Here is a 24,237-nt window from a genome sequence, read left to right as displayed (position 1 = left end):
CCAGAGACGGGTAAAAAAGACTCAGACCTAACCAGTAAATTATAGTCACTACGTCAGGGAAGGGAATTTATAAAAATTAGGCAAATGGAAGTCAGTCTTGGAATTTCTGTTGGAACTACCGGGGGAAGAAGTGTTCTTGTGCAGAGGTTTCTAAGCTGTGGGATGGAAGCTGAGAACCGCTGGTGGCCATCTTTGCTGTTAGCAGGGAGAGCCTGTCTGAGACTGCGGTTAAAGCAAAAAGTTGCCAAAAGATGGAGGCAAATGATAAGAGTCTGGAAAACCCTGGGGAAGTGTTTGGGTTTGGCCGTGACAATTCCTTAAATATATAAATATTCTTTTTTAATACATTTCTAGTATTTGAAATTCGTATACATCGAGGGAGGCACGTACAGCAAGTGAGAGAGGAAACACAACCTTCCTAGTTAGCCAGAGAACCTAAATCAATCCTGGAAATATATGACATTTTCTAACAAGAGCGTCACAAATACTGTGTCTTTGTGACAGGTCAAGTTAATTTCTCTGTCCTGGGTTTCACTGTGGTCCTAAATGGCTTTTGATAATGCTAGATAGCTAAAGAAGAAATTCCCAGTCTCAGTCAGAGTATTTCTTAGACTCTTTTTCTAACTTGTACAGTAGTGAGAATTTCATACCACAATATGTGAACACGGTAAGACCCAATATACATTGGCTTTTTAAGCAAAGCTTCACCCCACCCCCTCCTCAGATGCAGGAATAGAGATCCTATGCTTGGATGTTCTGGATTTCAACAATAATTCTCTGAAAAAAACAGTTATACAAACCACCTTCTTCCTGCTCTTTTATCACCTTCCCTTTTTAATTTCTATTCTTAGTCTCAAACTTTTTTCTTTCCTATTTTTAATAGGTTGCACATCATTAAATCTCTATCAAATTCAAACTGCTACTAAAAGAACCTAACTAAAGAACACTAAAATAAGCAGCATGTGTGTAAGGTGATGCTTCCTTCACAGCATGGACTTTTCAGGGAAAAAGACAGGCATGACTCTAAGATGCTCTCCCAGGATTCTTCCTGGCTTCCATTCCTCACAAGAACCCACCCTCCCCCCTCCCCTTTTTTTCCTTTCTTTCTTTCATCTCAAATGCAAAAGAATCTCTCTAAGCTAGCCTAAGGAATATGTTATAATGAATTTAACTCAACTCATAGCAGAATTATTTCAATTAGTAAGTTTTGTTACTAAAACACGTTTCTTAAAGGTATTTTGGATCAGTAAAAAGCTCTATATTTACAAAGGAAACCAGCAGGTTTGTTAGATTTAAGTTTATATAGTTTATATTATAGACTGTGTTGTTGCTTTCAGAGAAATATTTCTGTGTTGTTGCTTTCTGAGAAATATTTCTTTCTTTCACAACATGGTAAGAACCTTTAGTAACAAGATTTGAAGTAGCAATACCAGAGATGAAAGAAATGTAAACTATCAGAGGATTAAATAAGAAAGGAACAGAGAAAAAACAGATTCAAAGTGTAATCATATTATAGAAAAAGGGATCTAACGGGGATGTTCTTCAAGGAAAGGTCAGTTCTCATGCATTTTGCTTCTCAATATCATGTTTTACTACCAGATGAACTTAAAGCCACAGATGAAAATGACAGGCTGAACAATCCTAAAGAAAGCAACAAATCCCTTCTACCCAAACCAATAGGTGCTGGCAGTTAATAGACAATCCCAGCTGGCTTCTATGAAAAGAAGGCCACAGCAAATTTCAATGCTGAGGAAGAAATAGGATACAGCATAGTTCCACCATCTGCTGGTCCCAATTTTACTCTGCACACTCATATTCATGGAATTGCTTATTTTGCCATGAGATATAACCATCCCTCATCAGCCTCTACCATCCGCAATCAGATGCTGGTCAGCAGAATGTCCACCTGTTGCATCTTATCAAGTTGACACACTGAAGTTGAAATGAGACAGAAATCATGGTCTATCTAGTAAAATAGGCCAGGAAACTTCTCTCTCAAATTTTATCCTCTACAGTTTTAGGAAAGAGGTACAAGGATGAAAAGAATGAAAAAACATCCCATTTAGATCCCTGGCGTGCTGCAGTCCACACGGGTCACAAAGAGTCGGACATGACTGAGTGACTGACCTGAACTGAACTGAAAAGAATGAAAAACCAGGATGACAGGGTGGGTGAGACTACTACAAGTTTTATCAAAGCTTTCATAAAATAAAATGTTCAAAGCTTTCACTGAACAATGAAAGATTTACAAACAAAAACAAAACATTTAAAATATATAAAGAATCTTAAAATCACTCAAAGACAATTTAACTCAAATGTTAATTTTTGTTCCTAAATAGAAATATCCCTAAAACTGTGGTCTTCTTTTCGCCAGATAATTTTTAAGCCTTTCAGCAAAAAGAAAACTCCAGCTTCCTAGGAAAAGAGGGAAGGTAAACAAACCATAAAATGTAAAAACTGACTGTAAAATGGGATTGTGGAGAGGAAGTTGTGCGGGTAGGGTGTTAAGTGACTCAGAACATCACGCTCTGTCCAGGTTACCAGTGAATAATAACTAAGACTATAATATAGTCGATGTTATGTTAGCTTTTAAAGCCCAGATTAAGTTCTCCTAAGCAGTTTTTACTTTAAAGCTCTGAGATAGGATCAAAAACGTGCACAGATTTAATTCAGACTAAGCAAGCCAACAAAGGTCCGTCTAGTCAAGGCTATGGTTTTTCCTGTGGTCATGTATGGATGTGAGAGTTGGACTATAAAGAAAGCTGAGTGCTGAAGAATTGATGCTTTTGAAGTGTAGTGTTGGAGAAGACTCTTGAGAGTCCCTTGGACTGCAAGGAGATCCAACCAGTCCATTCTGAAGGAGATCAGCCCTGGGATTTCTTTGGAAGGAGTGATGCTACAGCTGAAACTCCAGTACTTTTGGCCACCTCATGCGAAGAGTTGACTCATTGGAAAAGACTCTGATGCTGGGAGGGATTGGGGGCAGGAGGAGAAGGGAACGACAGAAGATGAGATGGCTGGATGGCATCACCGACTTGATGGACATGAGTCTGAGTGAACTCTGGGAGTTGGTGATGGACAGGGAGGCCTGGCGTGCTGCAATTCATGGGGTCACAAAGAGTCGGACACGACTGAGCGACTGAACTGAACTGAACTGAAGCAAGCCCCAATAAGAATGTAAGTTCAGGGGGTCTTATCACACACAAAAAATCCATTTATTTTCTATTTCATACCGCTTTTACTTCATTTTAGTTTTGCAAAAAACAGTAGAATTTAGTTGGAATAGATTTTCCCTCACAGACATCCTTAAAATCTGTAAAACTACTTATTGGTGGCTGGATAAACTAATTTCATCAATTGTACAACCTATAAACATAATAGCTAAGTGACAAACACTGTTTTTACCGTTGTTAGTTAGCTAGGCTAAGTGAGACAGAGACAGCATCTATTACAACCGAATCTGAACTTTTTAAACTTAAGTTTGCATTAAACTCTAGAGTTGGAATAGGAAAGCCATTTTTTAAAACAAGAATTTCTTGCAAAACAACGCTAGTTTATTCTCATTACCAATTCTGTCTTCACTTTTAACTCTTAATGTCTTTTTCTTGTGTAACTGCAGTGCCTAAGCCCTCTAGCATACTGCTTAATAAAAGCAGAGACAGCGCACATTATTACGTTTTTCCTTCTGATTTTAAGAGAAGGGAGCCCTTCTCTTAAAATCAGAAAAAAACCTAGAGCCTGTTATACAAAGTGAAGTAAGTCAGAAAGAAACAAATATTGTGTATTAATGCATATATATAGAATCTAGAAAAATCGTACTGATGAACCTATTTGGAGGGAAGGAATGGAGACACAGATGTAGAGAATAGACTTGCGGACACAACGGGGGAAGGAGAGGGTGGGATGAATGGAGGAAGTAGCCAAAGGCATATATATATATATATACACTATCATGTAAACTAGATAGCTGGTGAGAAGTTGTTATGTAACACAGGGAGCCCAGCCTGGCACTCTATGATGACCTAGAGGGGTGGGGTGATGGGAGCAGGGAGGCTCAAGAGGGAGGGGATATATGTATAATTATGGCTAATTCACATTGTTGTATGACAGAAACCAACACAATATTGTAAAGTAATTTCCCTTCAATTAAAAAATAAATTTAATTAAAAATTAATTAATGATTAAGAAAAGAGACAAGCACTTCTGAAGTTTTACCATTAAATACGATTGCTCAATAGGTATTTGGTATATTCCCTTTACCAGGTTTAAAGAAATTTCAGATCCCTTTTACAAGTTTACTAAAAGGTCTTTTGTTATTGTTAATTATGAAATATATCAAATGTCTTTAATGTCATCTATTGAAATAATCATGTACTTTTTTATTCCTTGAATCTTCAAGTGTTGAGAATTACACTAATACACATACACTAAAAAATTCTATTCTTTCGCATTTCATTTAGGATATTTTCCTCTGTGTTCACTAAGACAGTAATTTCCCATAAAATTTTTTTTGGTACTGCTCAAGTTCAGTTTTGCTATTAGTCAAAATGAATGCATTAAAATAAGTTTTTTTTTTCCCCCAAAATAAATTATTTAATATAGGGAATAATCTATACTATGAAGGCATTGTAAAAGTTACCTATAGATTTTCTAAGTCTTTGGTAGGGAAAAGAAAAGAAAAGGAGGATTTTTAATTAGTAATTCAATTTCATTAATGAGTATAAGTTCTTTAGGTGTTCTTGAGTTGATATTGATATTATTTCCAGAAAATTTTATCATTTTCCACATTTTACCTAATTATCACACTTGAGACTTGTCTTAGTAGTCCACAGATTTTCTTTTCAGTCAGTGTAACAAAGCTGAGAGCATAAATTCTAAAGCCAAACATGCAGGGTTTGAGTATTGAATATTGTCTTTGATTTTACCTTTTATAACTTAAGAACTAGCATTTTGATTTGTTGGTCTTTGATACAGTATTTTCATTTCATTAATTTCTCTAGGTTTCCTTTCTTTACTTTCCTTGGGCTGACTGTGCTGTTCTTTTAATTTCTTCAGTTGGTAACTTTATTTTTTAAAATCTATTCTTTCATACTTAACTGTTTTCAAGGCTACAAGTTTACCTCTATCCTTCTAACTGAATTCTACAAGTTTTCATATGTAGTTACATTAATTAACTTGTGTAAATGCTCCATTTATAGTGGATCTTTTCCAATGAGTCAGCTCTTTGAATCAGGTGACCAAAGTACTGGAGTTTCAGCTTTATCATCAGTCCTTCCAATGAACACCCAGGACTCATCTCCTTTAGGATGGACTGGTTGGATCTCCATGCAGTCCAAGGTGGTCATGTATGGATGTGAGAGTTGGACTATAAAGAAAGTTGAGTGCAGAAGAATTGATGCTTTTGAACTGTGATAATGGAGAAGACTCTTGAGAGTCCCTTGGACTGCAAGGAAATCCAAGCAGTCCATCTCAAGGGAGATCAGTCCTGGGTGTTCATTGGAAGGACTGATATTGAAGCTGAAAGTCCAATACTTTGGCCACCTGATGAGAAGAGCTGACTCATTGGAAAAGACCCTGATGCTGGGAAAGATTGGGGGCAGGAGGAGAAGGGCACGACAGAGGATGAGATGGTTGGATGGCATCACCAACTCGATGGACATGGGTTTGGGTGGACTCTGCGAGTTGGTGATGGACAGGGAGGCCTGGCGGGCTGCAGTTCATGGAATCGCAAAGACTCGGATAAGACTGAGCGACTGAACTGAACTGACTAGATGGACCTCTGTTGGCAAAGTAATGTCTCCACTTCTTAATGTGCTGTCTAGGTTGGTCATAACTTTCCTTCCAAGGAGTAAGTGTCTTTTAATTTCATGGCTGCAGTCACCATCTGTAGTGATTTTGGAGCCCAGAAAAATAAAGTCTGTCACTGTTTCTCCATCTATTTGCCATGAAGTGATGGGACCGGATGCCATGATCTTAGTTTTCTGAATGTTGAGCTTTAAGCCAACTTTTTCCACTCTCCTCTTTCACTTTCATCAAGACGCTCTTTAGTTCCTCTTCACTTTCTGCCATAAGGGTGGTGTCATCTGCATATCTCAGGTTATTGATATTTCTCCCAGCAGTCTTGATTCCAGCTTGTGCTTCTTCCAGCCCAGCGTTTCTCATGATGTACTCTGCATATAAGTTAAATAAGCAGGGTGACAATATACAGCCTTAAGGAACTCCTTTTCCTATTTGGAACCAGTCTGTTGTTCCATGTCCAGTTATAACTATTTGATCCTGACCTGCATACAGATTTCTCAAGAGGCAGGTCAGGTGGTCTGGTAGTCTCATCTCTTTCAGAATTTTCCACAGTTTTTTGTGATCCACACAGCCAAAGGATTTGGCATAGTCAATAAAGCAGAAATAGGTATTTTTCTGAAACTCTCTTGCTTTTTTGATGATCCAGCGGGTGTTGGCAGTTTGATTTCTGGTTCCTCTGCCTTTTCTAAAACCAGCTTGAACATCTGGAAGTTCACGGTTCATGTATTACTGAAGCCTGGCTCGGAGAATTTTGAGCATTACTTTACTAGCGTGTGAGATGAGTGCAAATGTGTGGTAGTTTGAGCATTCTTTGGCATTGCCTTTCTTTGGGATTGGAATGAAAACCGACCTTTTCCAGTCCTGTGGCCACTGCTGAGTTTTCCAAATTTGCTGGCATATTAAGTGCAGCACTTTCACAGCATCATCTTTTAGGATCTGAAACAGCTCAACTGGAATTCCATCACCTCCACTAGATTTGTTCATAGTGATGCTTCCTAAGGCCCTCTTGACTTCACATTCCAGGATATCTGGCTCTAGGTGAGTGACCACACCATCGTGATTATCTGGGTTGTGAAGATCTTTTTTGTACAGTTCCTCTGTGTATTCTTGCCACCTCTTCTTATTATCTTCTGCTTCTGTTAGGTCCATTTCTGTCCTTTATTGAGCCCATCTTATCTCTAATTTTCTGGAAGAGATCTCTAGTCTTTCCCATTCTATTATTTTCCTCTATTTCTTTGTACTCATCACTAAGGAAGGCTTTCTTATCTCTCCTTGCTTTTCTTTGGAACTGTGCATTCAAATGGGTATATCTTTCCTTTTCTCCTTTGCTTTTCTCTTCCATTCTTTTCACAGCTATTTGTAAGGCCTCCTCAGACAGCCATTTTGCTTCTTTGCATTTCTTTTTCTTGGGGATGGTCTTGCTCCATGTCTCCTGTACAGTGTCACAGACCTCCGTCCATAGTTCATCAGGCACTCTGTTGTTTAGATCTAGTCCCTTAAGTCTATTTGTCACTTCCACTCTATAATCATAAGGGATATGATTTAGGTCATACCTGAATGGTCTAGTGGTTTTCCCCACTTTCTTCAATTTATCCTGCTTATCTGTCTTTAATTTAGAAATTCTCTTTAAATACTGCTTTTTCATTATTTACTCCATTCTCTTTTAGCTCAGCTATGTGTTTTAGATATATCCATCAGTAATATTTAGAGCAAAGGGAATATGACAAAGTGAGAATTACTCTGCCACATTAATCATGTCATTAGCATCGATTCTGCCCATAGTTTTCTAAACATTTCTAAGAATCAACTCTTGAAAACCAAAGTTACATCATGCTGACTAGTATTTTTTGAACCATCTCTTCTACTAAACTCCTCACAATCCTGCCACAGATAATACAGAAGCAAAAGACATAACAGAGATATGGCTAACAAACTTTTCAGAGACTGGGCTAGAATATAGTCTTTCTGAGGTTTTTATTGATCCCATACACCAATCCTGTCCCAAACTTCTAACATATAATGAATATATATATAGCATATACATATTTATAAGATAAAATTCTACCCATTGAACCTTGTGTATTCTACTGACTTCCACTGTGAATTGAGTGATTCCATCTATTCTATTGGCAAACTCTCCTATGCAATCTCCATAGGACAGAACTAAACTAGAGAACTAGAAGAAATTTATATCACCAATGAGTAGACAAATTAAAGCTTGTATCATTTAACACCTGAATGTGCATGCATAACGACCATATCAAAAACTATTCATCTAAAGCATGCACAAAAGTTTTCTTTAAGGTCACAGGACAAACCTCTGGACATTTTTATTTCTACTGCATAACTTTCAAAAACTATACCTTTAGCTCATTAACAAGTAATTAGACTCCAGCTGTGCTTGCTTTGTCTCAGACAATTAGTATAGTATTCCTTTTCGATATAATAGATAATGAAAAAAGGAGATTAAGTTATGATTTCAAATTTCATTCTAAACATATAAAAGGCTTCTTTTATTTTGATCTCAGATTATTCAATTTGTCCAATCAGATGCAAAAGGCTCCAAGTTTATCATTGCAATTAGGTCTGCCTTGATCAAATTCATGATTTCTGGTCCCAGATATCCCCTTGTTTCAAACTGTGATCTTGGGCTCTTTTCTCTTAGCATCAATTTTCTAAGTTATAGATTTTTTTGTTTTTCTTTTTCAACGTTTTTAATCAGTTTTTCAAGGTGCAATTTACACATAATGAAAAGCACCCATTTCAAGTTTTGACAGATATATATATACCTGGGTTATCACTAAAATAATCAAGATATAAAACATTTCTACCACCCTGCTTCCCTAAAGCTCTCTGTGCTTCTGTGGCAGGCATACAGTCAATCCACCCTGGCCCCTGGTGATCAATGATCTTTTTATATTCTTGACTGCTTTTGCCTGCTTTTTGCCTGCTTTACAATCTCAGATAAATGCAGGTACATAGTACATATTCTGCCTATCTGACTTCTTCCACTTAACATAACGTTTTGGAGATTCATCCATGTTACTGCATGTATCAGTAGTTGGTTCCTCTCTGTTGCTAAGCAGAATTCCATTGTTTGAACATACCATAACTTGTTTATTTGGTCACCAAAAGATGGGCATTTGGGCTGTTTTCATTTTTTGGCTACCACGAATAAAACTGCTATGAACACTTTAAAATTTTAATGAAAATTCGTTTTCATTTCTCTCAGAATACTACCTTATAGAGTCTCTTATATATTCAAACAACAAAATATGTCTTAAAATTTATTTCACATAAGTAAAAAGCTGACTATTTATTCATTACGAGGTAATCTTCTCTTAAAAAAAAAAAAAAAAAAACAAATGAAGAACTGCCACTTCTATATAGTGTATAAGAATACAATTACCGTATAATGTGCATTCAGTGTCCCCCCCTTTATGGTTTGGAGGTTAATTAAAGAGGGCTAAATATAGTCTAAATGTTGTAAAATATGAAGGTATAAACAGAGTAGGAAATATGACATCATTTTTAGTAAAGCTAATGTTTTAAATACACTCATTTAAAGAAATTATTCAAATCTGTCTTTTTAGCTTCACAGATGTAAGTACTCAAAAGACAAATGTGTTTTTTGAGAGCTAAAACTATGCAAGCATAGTTATCAATCTATGGAGCTGAGAGAGCCTATGAGTGGGGACTCAACAACCAATACCACTTTACAGCTTTTGAAGCTGTGACTGAAAATAACTGACGTAACAACTTCATGGCTGATTCTCCAAAGGTGCTAGGTTGGATCAAGTCATCAATCTAAGGTCACCCTTACATCTTAAGGAAACAATACAGACTGTTTGAGAGGACCTGATATTAGTTTCCAGTAATGCTCAGGTCTCACTCAGCTTGATAGATTTATCAGGACTGATTTTACCTATAACTCAGAAAGGACAGATAAATCAGCAAAAGTACCCAAATACAGCGTAAGAGAGGTAAACAGAAAAGAAAAATCTATGGAAATTCAGAGGAAGAGGAGATTTATTTCCATTTAGAGGAAATGAGGAGCAACTTCTAAATGGAGGCAACTCAATACCCTCACATAGCAGAACTGGGACATGGAATGATGTCTAATAAGCTGGTACTACTAGTGATATACTTAAAATCTTGGACCAAAATCAAGATTCAAAACGCTGGGGTCTAAATGCAATGTGGGATCTTGGATTAGATCCCAGAGCAGAAAAAGGACATTAGTAGAAAAACTGGTGAAGAACAGATAATGTTTAGTTAACTGTAATGCACCAAGACTGGTTTCATGGTTTTGACAAAAATAGCATGGTAACAATATGTTAACATTAAGGTAAACTGGGTGACTGTATCCAGAAACTCAATATATTATTTTCTTTTCTGTGAATCTAAAATTATCACAAAATTAGCTGTCTATTTTTAAAACAATAGGGGGAAAAAAGGCAGGGAGAATAAACCATGCTGACAAAGATGACTGAGGAGGCCTGTAGATCTGCAAAGTGCCTTAAAAATGTCAAAGGATAAAACAAAACACTGAGGGTAAAATCTTGTACTTTTACTGTTATCAGAAGATTGCCCAATTACCCCTCTATTTCTCAAACAGCACAATCAAACGATAATAATAATTCCACTTCTGGGGATCTATTCAAAGAAACAATCCCCAGTAAAACTTTCACTTAATGTATAAAGATGCTCATGGAATTTTTTAGTAATAAAAAATGGAAACAATCTAAATATAAAAATAGTTAAATAAACCTATTATTAGACCCTTCTTTATATTCCTCCCAAGTCTATCTAACAAACTTCTCTCTATATTTTATGCCATACTTCCTTGTCATTAATTCTAGATAGAGTTGATCTGTATCTCAACTATACATGACACCTATTTAAATCATGTTCTGCCGATAGTACTTTAATATCTGTTTCATGGTCTAGATTATGAGATTCTTGAGAGCAGAAACTAAGTTATATTCACATCAGAATCCTTGGCACATAGCAGTTAGCAAATAAATTCTTCAGAAATGAAATGTTAAATTATATAGGAGTCACACTTGGATAAGTCTAGTCCCACAGAGGACAAATCCAATTTTGTTGAAGATCTATACAATAAGCAGAAGCTGCATATAACAGAAGGTCTAAGGAACCCACAACTAGCCCCAGGGTAGTAAATTTTCTATCAGCGGATACAGAGGTAGCTGTAATATTCTGACAATGTCAATAAACAGAAGGGCTCTTTTCATGGAGGGAGTATTAACAATACGACTGAGATTGTGCTGACAGTGTATTGTATGCGGGTTGGAATACAGGCTCTGAAGTGATATGGCCCAAGTCTAAGTCTTAGCTCTGCCTTTATTTCCTCACCCATAAAATGAAGGTGACAGTAAACCTCCCTTATAAGTTTGTGGTGAGGGTTAAATGAGATGATGCATATAAAAACTTGGCATGGTGCTTAGAACACAGTAAATATTCAATAGAAGTTAATTTTTGTTATTACCATTATTACTGCCTCTTAAACTTCTGGCCTCCACTTACATTAGTTGATTCAGATGTGAAGGAAAGAAATAATCCAGAGGAAACTGGGCAGCATCTATAAGAACTGTAAAGCTGTAGAATGAAAATTTCACAGCTGGAGGCAAGGTTAATATATTTATTCATCACCTTTTTTCACAGGTGATTGGAACTTGGAGAAGAAAAATAAATATTAAAAATCTAGACAATATTTAAGAAGAGAATTTAGATTTTAGGTAAAGTACAGCCTTAGACTAAGAACTAAAGATGGAAGAAATATGAGACCTGGGAAAAAAAATGCTTACCCAGAGTAACTAATACAAGTTAACACTGGTAGAATGTCCTATGCTTTTACCAGTGCAACATGAGTAGTAATAATAAAAGAATAATAATATGGTAATGACAGTTGCAGCTGTGGCTAACACTTATACAGTACTTACTATGTGCCAGGTACTGTTCTAAATGCATTACTACATGTATTAACTCATTTAACCTATTAACTCTTAGACGGAAGCATTTGGGCTTCAGAATCCAACAGGTCTTAAGTTAAATCTTGGCCCTATCACTAATGGCCAGAGAACCTTGAGCAAGTTACTTCACTTTTCTGAGCTTTAGATTCCTCATATCTAACTGGGAGTGAGATATCTAACCCACAGGGAACATGTGAGGATGATCTGACAGTAAATCACAAAACACCTATCATCATGCCTTATATATAGTTAGATACCCTGGTAGCTATAACTTTATCATTTGCTATCAATATTGTAATCATAATTCAATCTTATGACCAAAACATCATTCTGAAGGCATGCAGAGCAAAGTTTTAAAAGGGGGAACCTTTTGCTTCCTTCCTGAGTTCCTCTTCGGCTTTACACAAAACAGTGAAAGTCAAAGTGTTAGTTGTTCAGTTACGTCCGATTCTTTGCAACCCCATGGATTGTAGCCCACCAGGCTCCTCTGTGCATGGAGTTCTCTAGGCAAGAATACTGGAGTGGGTAGCCATTCTCTTCTTCAGGGGATCTTCCCGACCCAGGTCTCCTGTATTGCAGGCAGATTCTTAACCATCTGAGCCATTAAAAAATGGTAAGTATTCTATATTATCATTAAGTTTTTTCTCAGAATAAACTACACATGAGTAAAGTAGAATATTATAAAGATAAAAAGACCCTTAGACTAGCTTTAAAGATTTTTCACTCTAGGAATAGTAGTGGTGATAATTCTACAGTTTCTTACAGTAAATAGTGCTGAAAAGAATGAAAATGGCATATGGCTGGGGGAATCTTCCAAAGAAACTACTCTTCACAACCATCCCCTGTTCTTTTCTCTGCCTTTTAAGGTCACAGTAACATGATAGAAAATCTGGGACTCAAACCATCTGTCCAGGCAGTTCTATCACTGTTCATTTCTCTCATTAAATAATCAGAACACTTCACACTTCCCAAACACTGCTACCATAAAGAGCAGTTAAAGCAGAATGAAAGAAGCTTTTTCTAGCCAGAGATGTAGTGGTTAGAAATGCACAGTTCTTCTGAGGTTTGACATGGGATCATGCCAGTGGGAAGAAAGAAATCCAAGCTTTAGAAGAAAAATTAAGAATAACAGGATTATAATACAAGCTCCAGAAACAAAAGGTGACATTCTCATGAGGTCTCTAAGAACAGATGTGGCAGTTTAATATTGAGATAATTATACAGGTTTCTGATTTATAAATTTCTTATAAGTCTAAGAAGAAGAATAGTTTTCTTTACTGCTGAGAGTATTAATAATAGCAACTAATAACTTCTTAGCACTCAAGATATGTTTAATTCTCTTCAAAACCATTTTTGTGGATTAACTCAGTTCTTAAAACCATTCTATGTAGCAATTTCTGTTATTATTCTCATTTTACATTTGAGGAAATTTAGGACCAGGGAGGTTAAATAATTAGCTGTAAAAATGGATAGCTGGGATTCAAAAGCAAACAGACTGGCTCCACGCCTTTAATTTCTATGCTATACTACCTCACAGTTGTTGTTTTTTTTAAAGTCTGGAAATTATACATTAAGTTTGGCATCTTTATTATATTTTAATAAACAAACTAGCTAAATGTCAAAAAACACTTCCCTATTCACCTAGCCACAGTGAGAGTGTCAACTACATATTTATTAGCTTACTAAGTATTTCTGTCTTAGAGTTTATTTAGCATGAAGGTGTTTGTTGTCATAAAGCAAAATAATATTTTATAATATATGAGCTTCAGGAACACACTCCAGGATCATGTCAATTTGGGGATACTTTATGACTTCGAGAAAAAAGGTTTGGATTATTCTCAAATCTCCAGAACAAGGTTAATATTACATGGAGACTCCTTGCCTTTAAATAAAGATTCAAATAAAGTATGTAATGTCTATGTATCCAGGAGAAACCAGTCTGAGTTTGGAATTATTCTTCTGTGCTACAGAACATTCTCCAATGTGCCCAATGGCTCAAGTTTATTCAGTGATAGAAGCCCTAATCTCAGCTAGTTGGTGAGGTAAATCTATGCTCCTGGTCATAAGAACCAGTAAGAATGACATAAGAACCATAAGAATGACAACAATGACAGCAGTTACACTAGCAATCATATTAATAACACTAAATAATTATAACAAAGGTAACCACCACTTACTGATAATAAGGGCTAAGTATCCCACTAAGTGCCTCATACTGCCTCATACTGTATCAGGGAGGCAGTAGAGAGTACTGATTAAAAGTATGAACTCCACAGACAGGCTGCTGCCTGACCTATCTGCTGTGATGTTGAACAAATGACTTAAATTCTCAGTGCCTCACAGACTATCTATGGTTGTTATGAGGATTAGATGTGTTAATACACGAAAAATGTTCCCATCAGTGCCTGATCCACAGTAGTATGAGGAGATTAATGTTCAAAAAAGCTAAAGGCTACAATTAGTTAGGGTGAAGCTGACATTTTCCAGGTCTGCCTGACTCCAGAGCCCACATTCTTTGGGTTCAGGTTCACATTCATTCTCTCTCTCTCAGAACTGTCAACAGGCCAACTGCATCATAAAGGGTATTATACACAGTTACTCTACATTTTTGTCTTTTATAGTCAAAGAGTTTGACTAAGGCAGCATTAAAAAAAAATGCTCAAAATGCCAGTCTAATATATTATAGTCCATCAATTAATTTAGAATTGAGATACTTTCCCCCTACAATTTTCTATCTGAATCAGGTGTCTTAAAAAAGATTATAATTAGCAGTGTCTTTCCTGTTAGCACATACAATAATGGTACATCTTACAATGCATATCACCTTACATTTGACAAAATGTGGTAGCTGTTAACTATCATATTATCCTTTAAATGTATCTTTTAAAGTATCCTTTAAAGAATGGGCCTCAGTCTATGCTAAAGGCACATTCCAGAGCTTGCCCAGCATTCATGACCTCAGTTCCAGCCAATCCCAATTTCCTCACTTAAACTTCACTTCACCTTAACCATCTCCTTCTTATTGATCCTTACCCATTCTCATCAAATTATTAAGTTCCAACAGCTCTAACAGCCAATTGGTTTTTTGGCTCAGAATCTGGGCCTAATTTTCTGTTCCTTATTTTGCCTTTCCCTTTCTGATGACTCAAGGGCTTCCAATCATAATGACTTCTTGGAGTGACAAACCCAGGGGCACTTCCTCAGTCCTGATAGGTATCCTCACTTCTCAAGCATAACTGGGAAACTCTTTGGGAAGCTGAGAAGTATCAGCTAACAGTGGAGCCTTGATGGTCATTCCCCATCCCACCCCTTGGGTTACTTCCTTACTTCTACCTTCTGCAGTTATTTCTAAAGCCCCCTTTGTAAGAGCTTATCTGATTCATACTTAAACTTTTTTCCTGTTTTGGCCTGAGTGCCTCCATTCCACATATGGTCAGTCTCTTCATAGAAGAAAAAAATGTCAAGTTTTACATCATCTTTTCCTTGGAAAGACAATTCCAAGCTGTCTTCTACCTAGGGAGAAGATGAAAACCTTTACAGACTGAAACAAAGGAATTAACATTTTTTTAAATCAAAAGAAAAAAAGATTCTTATGTTTTATATGGAGAGAGTATAGGTTTCAAGATAACTGTTTTTCAAGCTGGAGCATCTCTGAAATTGGGATGCATCAGTAGCACACAATCATTAGATTTCTTTCTTAAATGTATATAAAATAATGTTGCTTTTTACAACTGAAGACAACTCAGAATAAATGACTTATAGTAGTTACAGGATCACTCTGCAAAACATCCTGTTCCACAGTTCCTTTCTGACTAAAAAAGAAAAGTAATCAAATAAAAATTATTCCCTTTAATAACCAAGTAAAACTATCAGGAAGTCATTATAATCAATAACTAAGTACTTACGTAAATGTAGTATAGAAACCCATATATCATTACATTATATATATGAAAAAAGAAGAAATAAAAGTACAAAGAATTCTGAGAGCATTTCCCTAAGAAACTTATCCTACAAACTTATCCTCCAAGTTCCCATTGGACTTGGTACACTTGTCTGTTGTAGCACTAACCACTTAACTGTTCATGCATTTGTTTTCTCTCAGTTAGACAGTGGGCTCCTCAAGGATAAGGACTGTACCTTATTCACCTTTGCCATCCGTGCAGAGCACAGTGCCAGGCAGAGACGGGGTGTTAAGGAACTGTTACGTCATTTGCTGAATGATTAGAGTTCTATTGCTTTGACTTTGACCTCAGGAAGATACTTTATTAAATTTTTAAATAAACTAGAATGATTATGATGAGGGAAGTAATTTTCCACAAACAGAACATGCTTCTTGCTTTCTAGGACAACACCTCCCTGGGAACAAGCACATTACGAGTAAGGTGATGGCCAGGGATCATAGGCTTAGGCTATATGAATTAAATTATCTAAAAGGAGATTTCATCTAAGCCACAATGACCTGTGAGAAAATTACTATGACCTAGGACATGTGAAATAAATAAGAAACCCAAGTAATGTTTGAAATGATTCTGTATTTTGAGTCCTAAGCAAATCAATGGAATGTTTTGAGGTGATAATAATATGATGTCTATGTGAACAAAAAAATAAATGACATTTCAGGTAGGGTAGGTGGGATTCTTACTTCTTATATTAATTAATTATTATGTTATGTTGTTCCCTAATGTAATGGCAATAAATTCTTCTTCAAGAGTCCAAGATCCTTTTCACTTTCTTGTGGTCAATAAAAAGCCAGGTTTTCTAGTTTTCCTTAAATAGTGCAGAAGGCACAAGTGGTAATAATTTTCTGTTGAACTCATTCTGGCCAATACTGAATGATAAAATGCTATATGAAACATCTCTGAGTTGCTTAATATAAACTTAACTTTTGAAACATGTTACTACTGAAGTGAAGCATTTTTATTACTGACCTTCCCAAATTTGTGTTTGAGTGGGAGTCCTGCATCTTGAAATGCTGAAATAATATCAGATTTGTAATCCTGTATAAAAATTCCTAGGTCAACATCTTTACTATATGGAATAATGCTGCATTGCCGAAACCATCCTAAAAAAAAAGAAAAAAAAAAAAGGAATAAGAAAACTTTTTTAAAAACTTAAGTTTGGAAATAATTAGTAATTATTAGAATGGACAGTCTTTATAACAATGTATTTTATTTCACAGGATTAGATTTAGTGTGCTTTATCAGAATTTTTAAATTAGATCCCAACTTAATATTTATAATCATAGGAGCCAATTGTTGAAGAGTATTTCTTTTATTCCTCCCTTCCTTCACCTGCTCTGAGCACTCAGAAACCTCAAGACTTTTCATGATGTACTTTAATTTCTGAATAAATTATTAGCTTTAATAATGTTAACTGAGCCATTCATTTAAAACACTGTTACTTCTTAAAATGTTTACTCATAAATCTATGGTGAAAGTTGCTTTGAAAATATGCTAAAAACATAATTTAATTCTTTTGCTTAATCAATATTCCTTTCCTAAGCAGTAATTTGTAGAACTTAACAGCTCTGAATGTGTGATGGGTCATATAAAAAAGAAGAGCAGTATCAACCTCCATTTTCACATATCATCCAAAGATATGTCTACATATTTACTATGTATCTAAGTTAGGTGCTATTGTACTTTCTAAAAGGAAAAAGCTTTATACCTTAATATTACTAAGGGCTCTGGGTTTTCCCTTAATATCCTTCTACTCCTTTCATTCAAAGTATTCAAAAAGTAAACAAATGTCTACAATTACCTTTGGGAAATACTGTTTGGAATTCTAAACTTTAATTTCAGTTTTAACACAGATCTTTAGAAACCAAGAACAGGAGGATCTCACATCCAGTTTAAGAAAAATCTATAATCCACATCTATCAAAAAATCACAAATTATTAAAAAAGAAAAAAATGGAAGGCACTTTAAATATCACCTAATCCAACTTCTCTCATTTTATAAATGCCCTTAAAGGGCTAAGAACTCAAAAGACAGCATGAGAAATGATTAAGAAGAATTTTGGTAACAGTCCACAAAACAATCTTGCTTCAAAAAGTTAAACCTTAGAGCATATATCACATAAACGAGATGTACTCTTTTTTGTGCAGGGCAAGAGGCGGAGGTGGCTTACTCTAGCTGTAAACTCCTTGACACGAAGAATCATGTAAATTTTCCACAAAGCTTAAATGACAATATAACCATATATCCCTGTTTATACCTGTTGTACCATAATTACTAACAGCACTCCTTTCATTCATTCAAATTAAATAAATTATATGGTAACCCTCTAAAAGCAGAACAGAATTAACTTTTGTACAAATAGTTATAACTAAGAGGGAACAAAAATAGCTATAATCAGTTATCATTATAAACAAGAAAGAATTTTAAAAAATTTACGATTCTTAATAAGTTTACATTTCAAAGAAGTCTGATCTAATGAATAGTGGAAACAGATTTGGAAATCTCTCTTGGATTCTAAACTTTCCCATCTCAGAATAAGCAGAATATGATAAGACAATGATGTCCCATCAGTGATACCATCATGATGTGGAAAAGATTTGGGAAAGACCTTATAACATTCCCTTCATTGTTTCTCTTAAAAACACTTGATCTTAGAAACTTGATGCAATGCAAGTTGTCTGTATTGTTTGTATGTAAAGAAACAGAATACAGTTTCGTTTCAAAGAGAATAACCACCTACGGGTAGAAATAATAAAATGCTAATCTAAAGATTACCTGAGGATCACATGTAGTCTGCATGTTCTGATATAAATTTTACACACATTATTTTGGGAACCACAACATGGCCTTCCTAATTCTGTTTTATGATTTTGAAGTTATTTCTTTTTTAAAAAATCAATAAATCCTTGCTCCATGCAGTATGTTTATTCTGTCTATAAATATGACACTTCAAATACCACTGATGTTTTGTCATCTCAAGCAGTCATCCCTAAAGCCAAAGAGGATGAAATGTCAAAAAGACAAATGAAAAGCAAGAATTTTACCTAGACAAGTTCCACTGCTCAGCCAGAACCGCACTCCCAACTTCTTTAATGTTTTGGCTGCTAGTTGCAACAATTCCTTTGCACGCTTCTGAAAGGTCATAGCTTCCACAGTGTTATCATCAAGGTATTGCTACAGATATAACAAATAGTAAGCTACTATACTATAGCAATGGCACCCCACTCCAGTTCTCTTGCCTGGAAAATCCCATGGACGGAGAAGCCTGGTAGGCTGCAGTCCATGGGGTCTCGAAGAGTTGGGCAGGACTGAGCGACTTCCCTTTCACTTTTCACTTTCATGCATTGGAGAAGGAAATGGCAACCCACTCCAGTGTTCTTGCCTGGAGAATCCCAGGGATGGTAGAGCCTGATAGGCTGCTGTCTATGGGGTCGCACAGAGTCGGACACGACTGAAGCGACTTAGCAGCAGCAGCATACTATAGCCATTTCTAAGTTACCAGAAATATTTCTGTGACATCCAAATTAAACTTGAAAACTAACCCATATTATAATTTTTCTAGTATAAAAATCAGGTTTCAGAATTCTTTGTTAGTCACACATTAAAATAAGACTATAAAGAGCAGATTCTAGGAGAGCCAAGTTAAAGGAGGAAGGAATATAATCAGGATTCCCAGGGGTGAGTTTTATACATTCTAGTTTTACAGGAAAAGGCTAATTAAGACAGTTACATGCATATCTGAACTACAATGCATTCAATGATATTTTCATCATTCACTAGTATAAATGCTCTTTAGGACTGAATAGTACAGTAGAAAGAACATAGGATTTTTGAAGCAGACTGTGTTCAAGTCTAATCTCACTTCATTTTAGCTGTGACCCTGGGCATATCACTTCAGAAGAAAATAAGCTCTATGAGGAAAGGGACTTCATTTTGTTTATCACTGTATCTCCAATGTCTAAAACAGTGCCTGAATGAATAAGAGAATGAAAGAACAAATCTCTCTCAGATATAATTTTCTCATCAGTAATTAAAGGATAATAATTATAGTCTGCAAGACAGCTGTGAGAATTTAATGAGCTAATGGATGACAGACAAATGTCTCACAAATTTTTAAATTCTATACAAATACTAGTCATTTATCTATAGTCTCTTCACTTTTCTTCATTTTAGGGGGTTCGGGAACTGAAGAAGAATTATAAGTTCTTCACTAATGCTTCACTACCTACAGGACAAAGTCTAAACTTCTTGGCGTGACAGACAAGGTCACTGTGTTTAGGTCTAGACTACTGGTCTGGCCTTTATCTCCACCCTCCTCAGATTTCACTCACCAAATATGTCACAATTTTTCAAGCCTCTGTGTCTTCATAACATGCTTCCTTTGTCTGAAATGCCCTTGACTAATAAAATCTTGAATGCTTCAGTTCCACCCTCTGAAAAACAATCTCTGATTTTCCTAGGAATACATATATATTTATTCTTCCAGGACTCCTCTTCAGTTCAACATTAGAGAGCAAAAAATTATGTTTGCTACTAGATATGTAGACACAGACTAATGAAAAACTCTGTTCAATGAGCTCATAAGTTACTATTTTTATATACTTTTACTATAATTATTATATTTTATTCTTTTTTGATTTTTTGATGTACAAAACATCAAGAGCTTCTTTATTAAATGAATTATAATTTATATACAATATTATATTAGCTTCAGGTATAGAACACAGTGATTTTAAATTTTCATAGAGGTGTAGAAGACAGTGATTCAATATTTTCATACATTACAAAATGATCACCATGATAATTCTAGCTTCCATCTGTCACCATACAGAGCTATTACAATATTACTGACTATATTCCCTATTTTGTACATTACATACCCATGACTGGAAGTTTATATCTCTTAATCCCCTTCACCTATTTTGCCCATTCTCGCTTATCATATTTCATTCTAACTGCTGATTCTATTTATATTTCCTCCACTAGGCTGTAAAGATGATTCCTTGAGGGCAGGTACTGAATCTCTCCATCAGTGTATATGCAAATTTCAAATGGTACCTAGCATATAATATGTGACTAACACATACTGATAAATGGGTAAATGAATAAATGATTGATTAAGCCCCTCCCATGCCAACAATATCCTAAAATATCAGGCATTCTTTTACAATAGGAGGAAATACAGTTCCTACAAGGACCATATATTTCAAGCAAAAAGTATTGCTAGGAAAAAAGAGGGATTCCTGAAGATAAGTTACTTTCTCCAGAATACATATATGGGATCTCTTTAATATGAAAACATCCTCAGAGACATAATGCTGTTAGGACATATGACTGGAATGAGAGATGCATGCTCTTATCCCTGCTGCAGGGAGAAAAGTCTAGAGCTAGGAGTTTAGAGACTCAGAATTTAGTCCATGCTCAGCCAATAATGACTGTGACTTACATCTCAAGACCTCACATCTTACATTTTGAGACCTTAGTTTTCTTAAATGTTAATGGTGAATCTTGGCTTATTTCACAGAGTAAATGAAAGGATCAAATCAAATAATATAAATGAAAACTTTATGTTCTACAAAAATATTACTCTGATAGTTATGTCCAGTTGACATACCTTTAATAACATGACACACCCAGAAATTCCATTTGTTAGAACTGACCCTCATATGTGTTCAAATATAAACATGTATATACCTATACACTCTTTACATGTGTTATGGACTTTAAAAATTATAGTTATACATAGGGCTTTCCTGGTGGCTCAGACGGTAAGAAGTCTGCCTACAATGCAGGAGACCTGGGTTTGATCCCTGGGCTGGGAAGATCTCCTGGAGAAGGGAATGGCAACCCACTCCAGTATTCTTGCCTGAAGAATCTATCTCATGGACAGAGGAGTCTGGCGGGCTATGGACCATGTCACAAAGAGTTGGACACAACTGAGCAAACATACTTTTTTTTTTTTTTTCATTTAAAATGTCTCATATAAATCTTGGGATTATCATGCGTTTAGAAAAAGACTGAATCCTAATTTAAATATCACATCATATTTGATCTTTTCTGTTCAGGCAACTTTTGCCCAAATCTTTCCCCAAAATATAGATTAAAAATAACAAGATAACAGAAGGTGCCCACACATTCATAGATGAGGAAACTAAGAGTCAGAAATTTTCCCCAGGTCTCAGAGCAATGTAGTAGAAGAGGATATGAATATAGCTTTCTAGATATTCCTGAACTAGGGATCCAGATATTTCCATATCCTCTATGGTTTTTTTTTTTTACTGGAACTCAACACACTGGAGAGCACCAATTATTTTTAGATGGCTGCTGCTGAGACAAAATCAAGTGCAGAAAAATATGTATTATCCTATGCTTTGGTAGATTGAGAAAATAGTTGAAGTAAAAAAGGAAGTCAGGAGACACTTCCCTCTGTTCTCCTTCCCTTCCTGGACTCTTCTAAACTAGAACCATTACATGAGGCAGAGCAAGAAAGTGAATAGTGGTGGTCTGGCAAGGGTATCGGGGCCTGAGCAGGTGATGTGGGCATCCACATGGGGCAAATCAAAATCAAGCAGCATCTGACAGGATAAAGTGAAAGCACAGAATCACTTCTGTGTTAGTCTTACTAAAGGTGTATAATATCAATGTAACATGAGGAAAAACCACACAAACCCCAAACAAGGGACAGTTTACAAAATATCTAGCCTGTAATCTTCAAAAGTATCAAAGTCATAAATGTTAAAAAGTGATTGTGAAACTGTTCCAGATTTAAGGAAACTAAAGAGACAGAAGATAAAAGCAACATGTGATTCTGAACTAGATCCTTTGATTATAATGGTCATTATTAGGATAATTAGCAAAACTTGAATGAGGATTAAATGGTAATAATCTTTATGTTATTTTCTGATTTTTTGTATTAAGATATTATGAGAATGTTCTTGTTTTTAAGAAATATTAAATTACTTGAGGTTGTGCGGTAGATATCAACAAATAACTCCCAAATGGTTAAGGAAAAGGAATTATTTGTATTGCATCTGTAACTTTTCTGAAGGTTTGAAAACGTTTCCAAAAATCTATTTTAAAAAAGGAAAGTTAGAAGGCTGCTCTATGAGATCTAGTAGATTAGCTCATCAATTTTTTTTTTTAAACACCAGGCATTGTATTTAAGACTGTTTGGCGCCATCAAGTGTTCAAAGTTAGGTATGTTCACTTTAATTTGAAAACTGACCTTCCTGGTTCTAACATAAGAAATTAAGTCAATTCTAAAGGGAATCAACCCTGAATATTCACTGGAAGGACTGATGCTGAAGCTGAAACTCCAATACTTCGGCTACCTGATACAAAGAACCAACTCATTTGAAAAGACCCTAATGCTGGGAAAGACTCGAGGCGGTAGGAGAAGGGGACGACAAATGATGAGATGGTTGGATGGCATCACCAATGCGATAGACATGAGTTTGAGTAGGCTCCGGGAGTTGACAGGGAAGCCTGGCATGCTGCAGTCCATGGGGTCGCAAAGAGTCGGACACGACTGAGTGACTAAACTGAACTGATTCTCATGATTTCTCAATATTTTGAAACATTTTACATTTTACACTGCCTTCTAACAAAGATCAATAAAATGAGTATGGGCAAATGCTTGCCAAGTAAATGGAGCAGCCCCAATAAGTGTTCTGGAAAAAAAAAGAAAAAACCATGATTCTGAGCACCTTATTCTTTATGCATTTTCCCACCACTATAGGATCTTTTCTTTGTGTCAGGTATTGTGCTAGATGCTGGGGCTACAGAGGAGAGTAAAATAAGATGCCTGCTATCAAAAAGTTCACATCATCTTATAGGTGGACAGGACAGACATTCACAATTAATTGTGATAACTGCTAGGACAGAGGTGGCAATCAGAACAAACTCTTTGAGACAGGAACAGTGAATGGATGGTGAAATTCAAGCACCAGTCTGCTTCTCTTCCGCTTCCTCATACACTGTGGTAGGGATGTGAAGGGCAGCACTTGCCCACTGACACTGGCCCAGCTACACATGCAGTTTTCCAGCTTCTCATTCATGAGGCTTCAGCCACAAATCTAAAGATTTAAAGGAACAGGGCTAGGAAGGCCTACTCTGGCTGTCATGTCTAGATGTTGGGCGCCAGCACAACCTATCAGAAAAAAAACCCTTGCATTTTTGGGTTCTGGGCATTTGGCTGGTGACAATACAGCTGGTACTTCTTTTTGTCATTCCCCTCCAGTCCTTGGATACACAGCTTTCTTGGAAGGGAACCCAGAAAATAAAATAAAATAAAAGTTTGCCCAGAAAAATAAAGGGCACAAGGAAAAACTAGAGTACCAAAACCCCACCACAGATCTGATTGCTTTCACTGTATCTCTGTTTCATGTCATTTCCTAGAGCTGAACTTTCATGTCCTTTAAAATCATCTTTATATCCCCAGGGTCTGGAGAGTTCCTGGGAAGCCGGCTTTTAATAAATGTTTATTG

General features: G+C 36.0%; 1 protein-coding gene across 2 annotated transcripts in view; it reads right to left on the bottom strand.

Moving 5' to 3' along the window:
* FKTN (fukutin) overlaps positions 1-24,237 on the bottom strand; it is a 56,507-nt gene that overhangs the window by 5,749 nt on the left and 26,521 nt on the right. For both annotated transcript variants that reach the window (XM_070795231.1, XM_070795232.1), the window contains 3 exons: positions 18,796-18,925; positions 16,721-16,854; positions 15,178-15,305 (listed from right to left, as the gene is read on the bottom strand). In XM_070795231.1, the coding sequence (XP_070651332.1) occupies positions 15,178-15,305; positions 16,721-16,854; positions 18,796-18,925 (392 nt within the window). The remainder of the gene's footprint in view (positions 1-15,177; positions 15,306-16,720; positions 16,855-18,795; positions 18,926-24,237) is intronic.

This window comes from Bos indicus, chromosome 8 (genome assembly GCF_029378745.1).
Source record: "Bos indicus isolate NIAB-ARS_2022 breed Sahiwal x Tharparkar chromosome 8, NIAB-ARS_B.indTharparkar_mat_pri_1.0, whole genome shotgun sequence".
Lineage (NCBI taxonomy): Eukaryota > Metazoa > Chordata > Mammalia > Artiodactyla > Bovidae > Bos > Bos indicus.
Note: the sequence above shows the minus strand (reverse complement) of the source record. Positions and strands in the feature narration are given on the sequence as shown.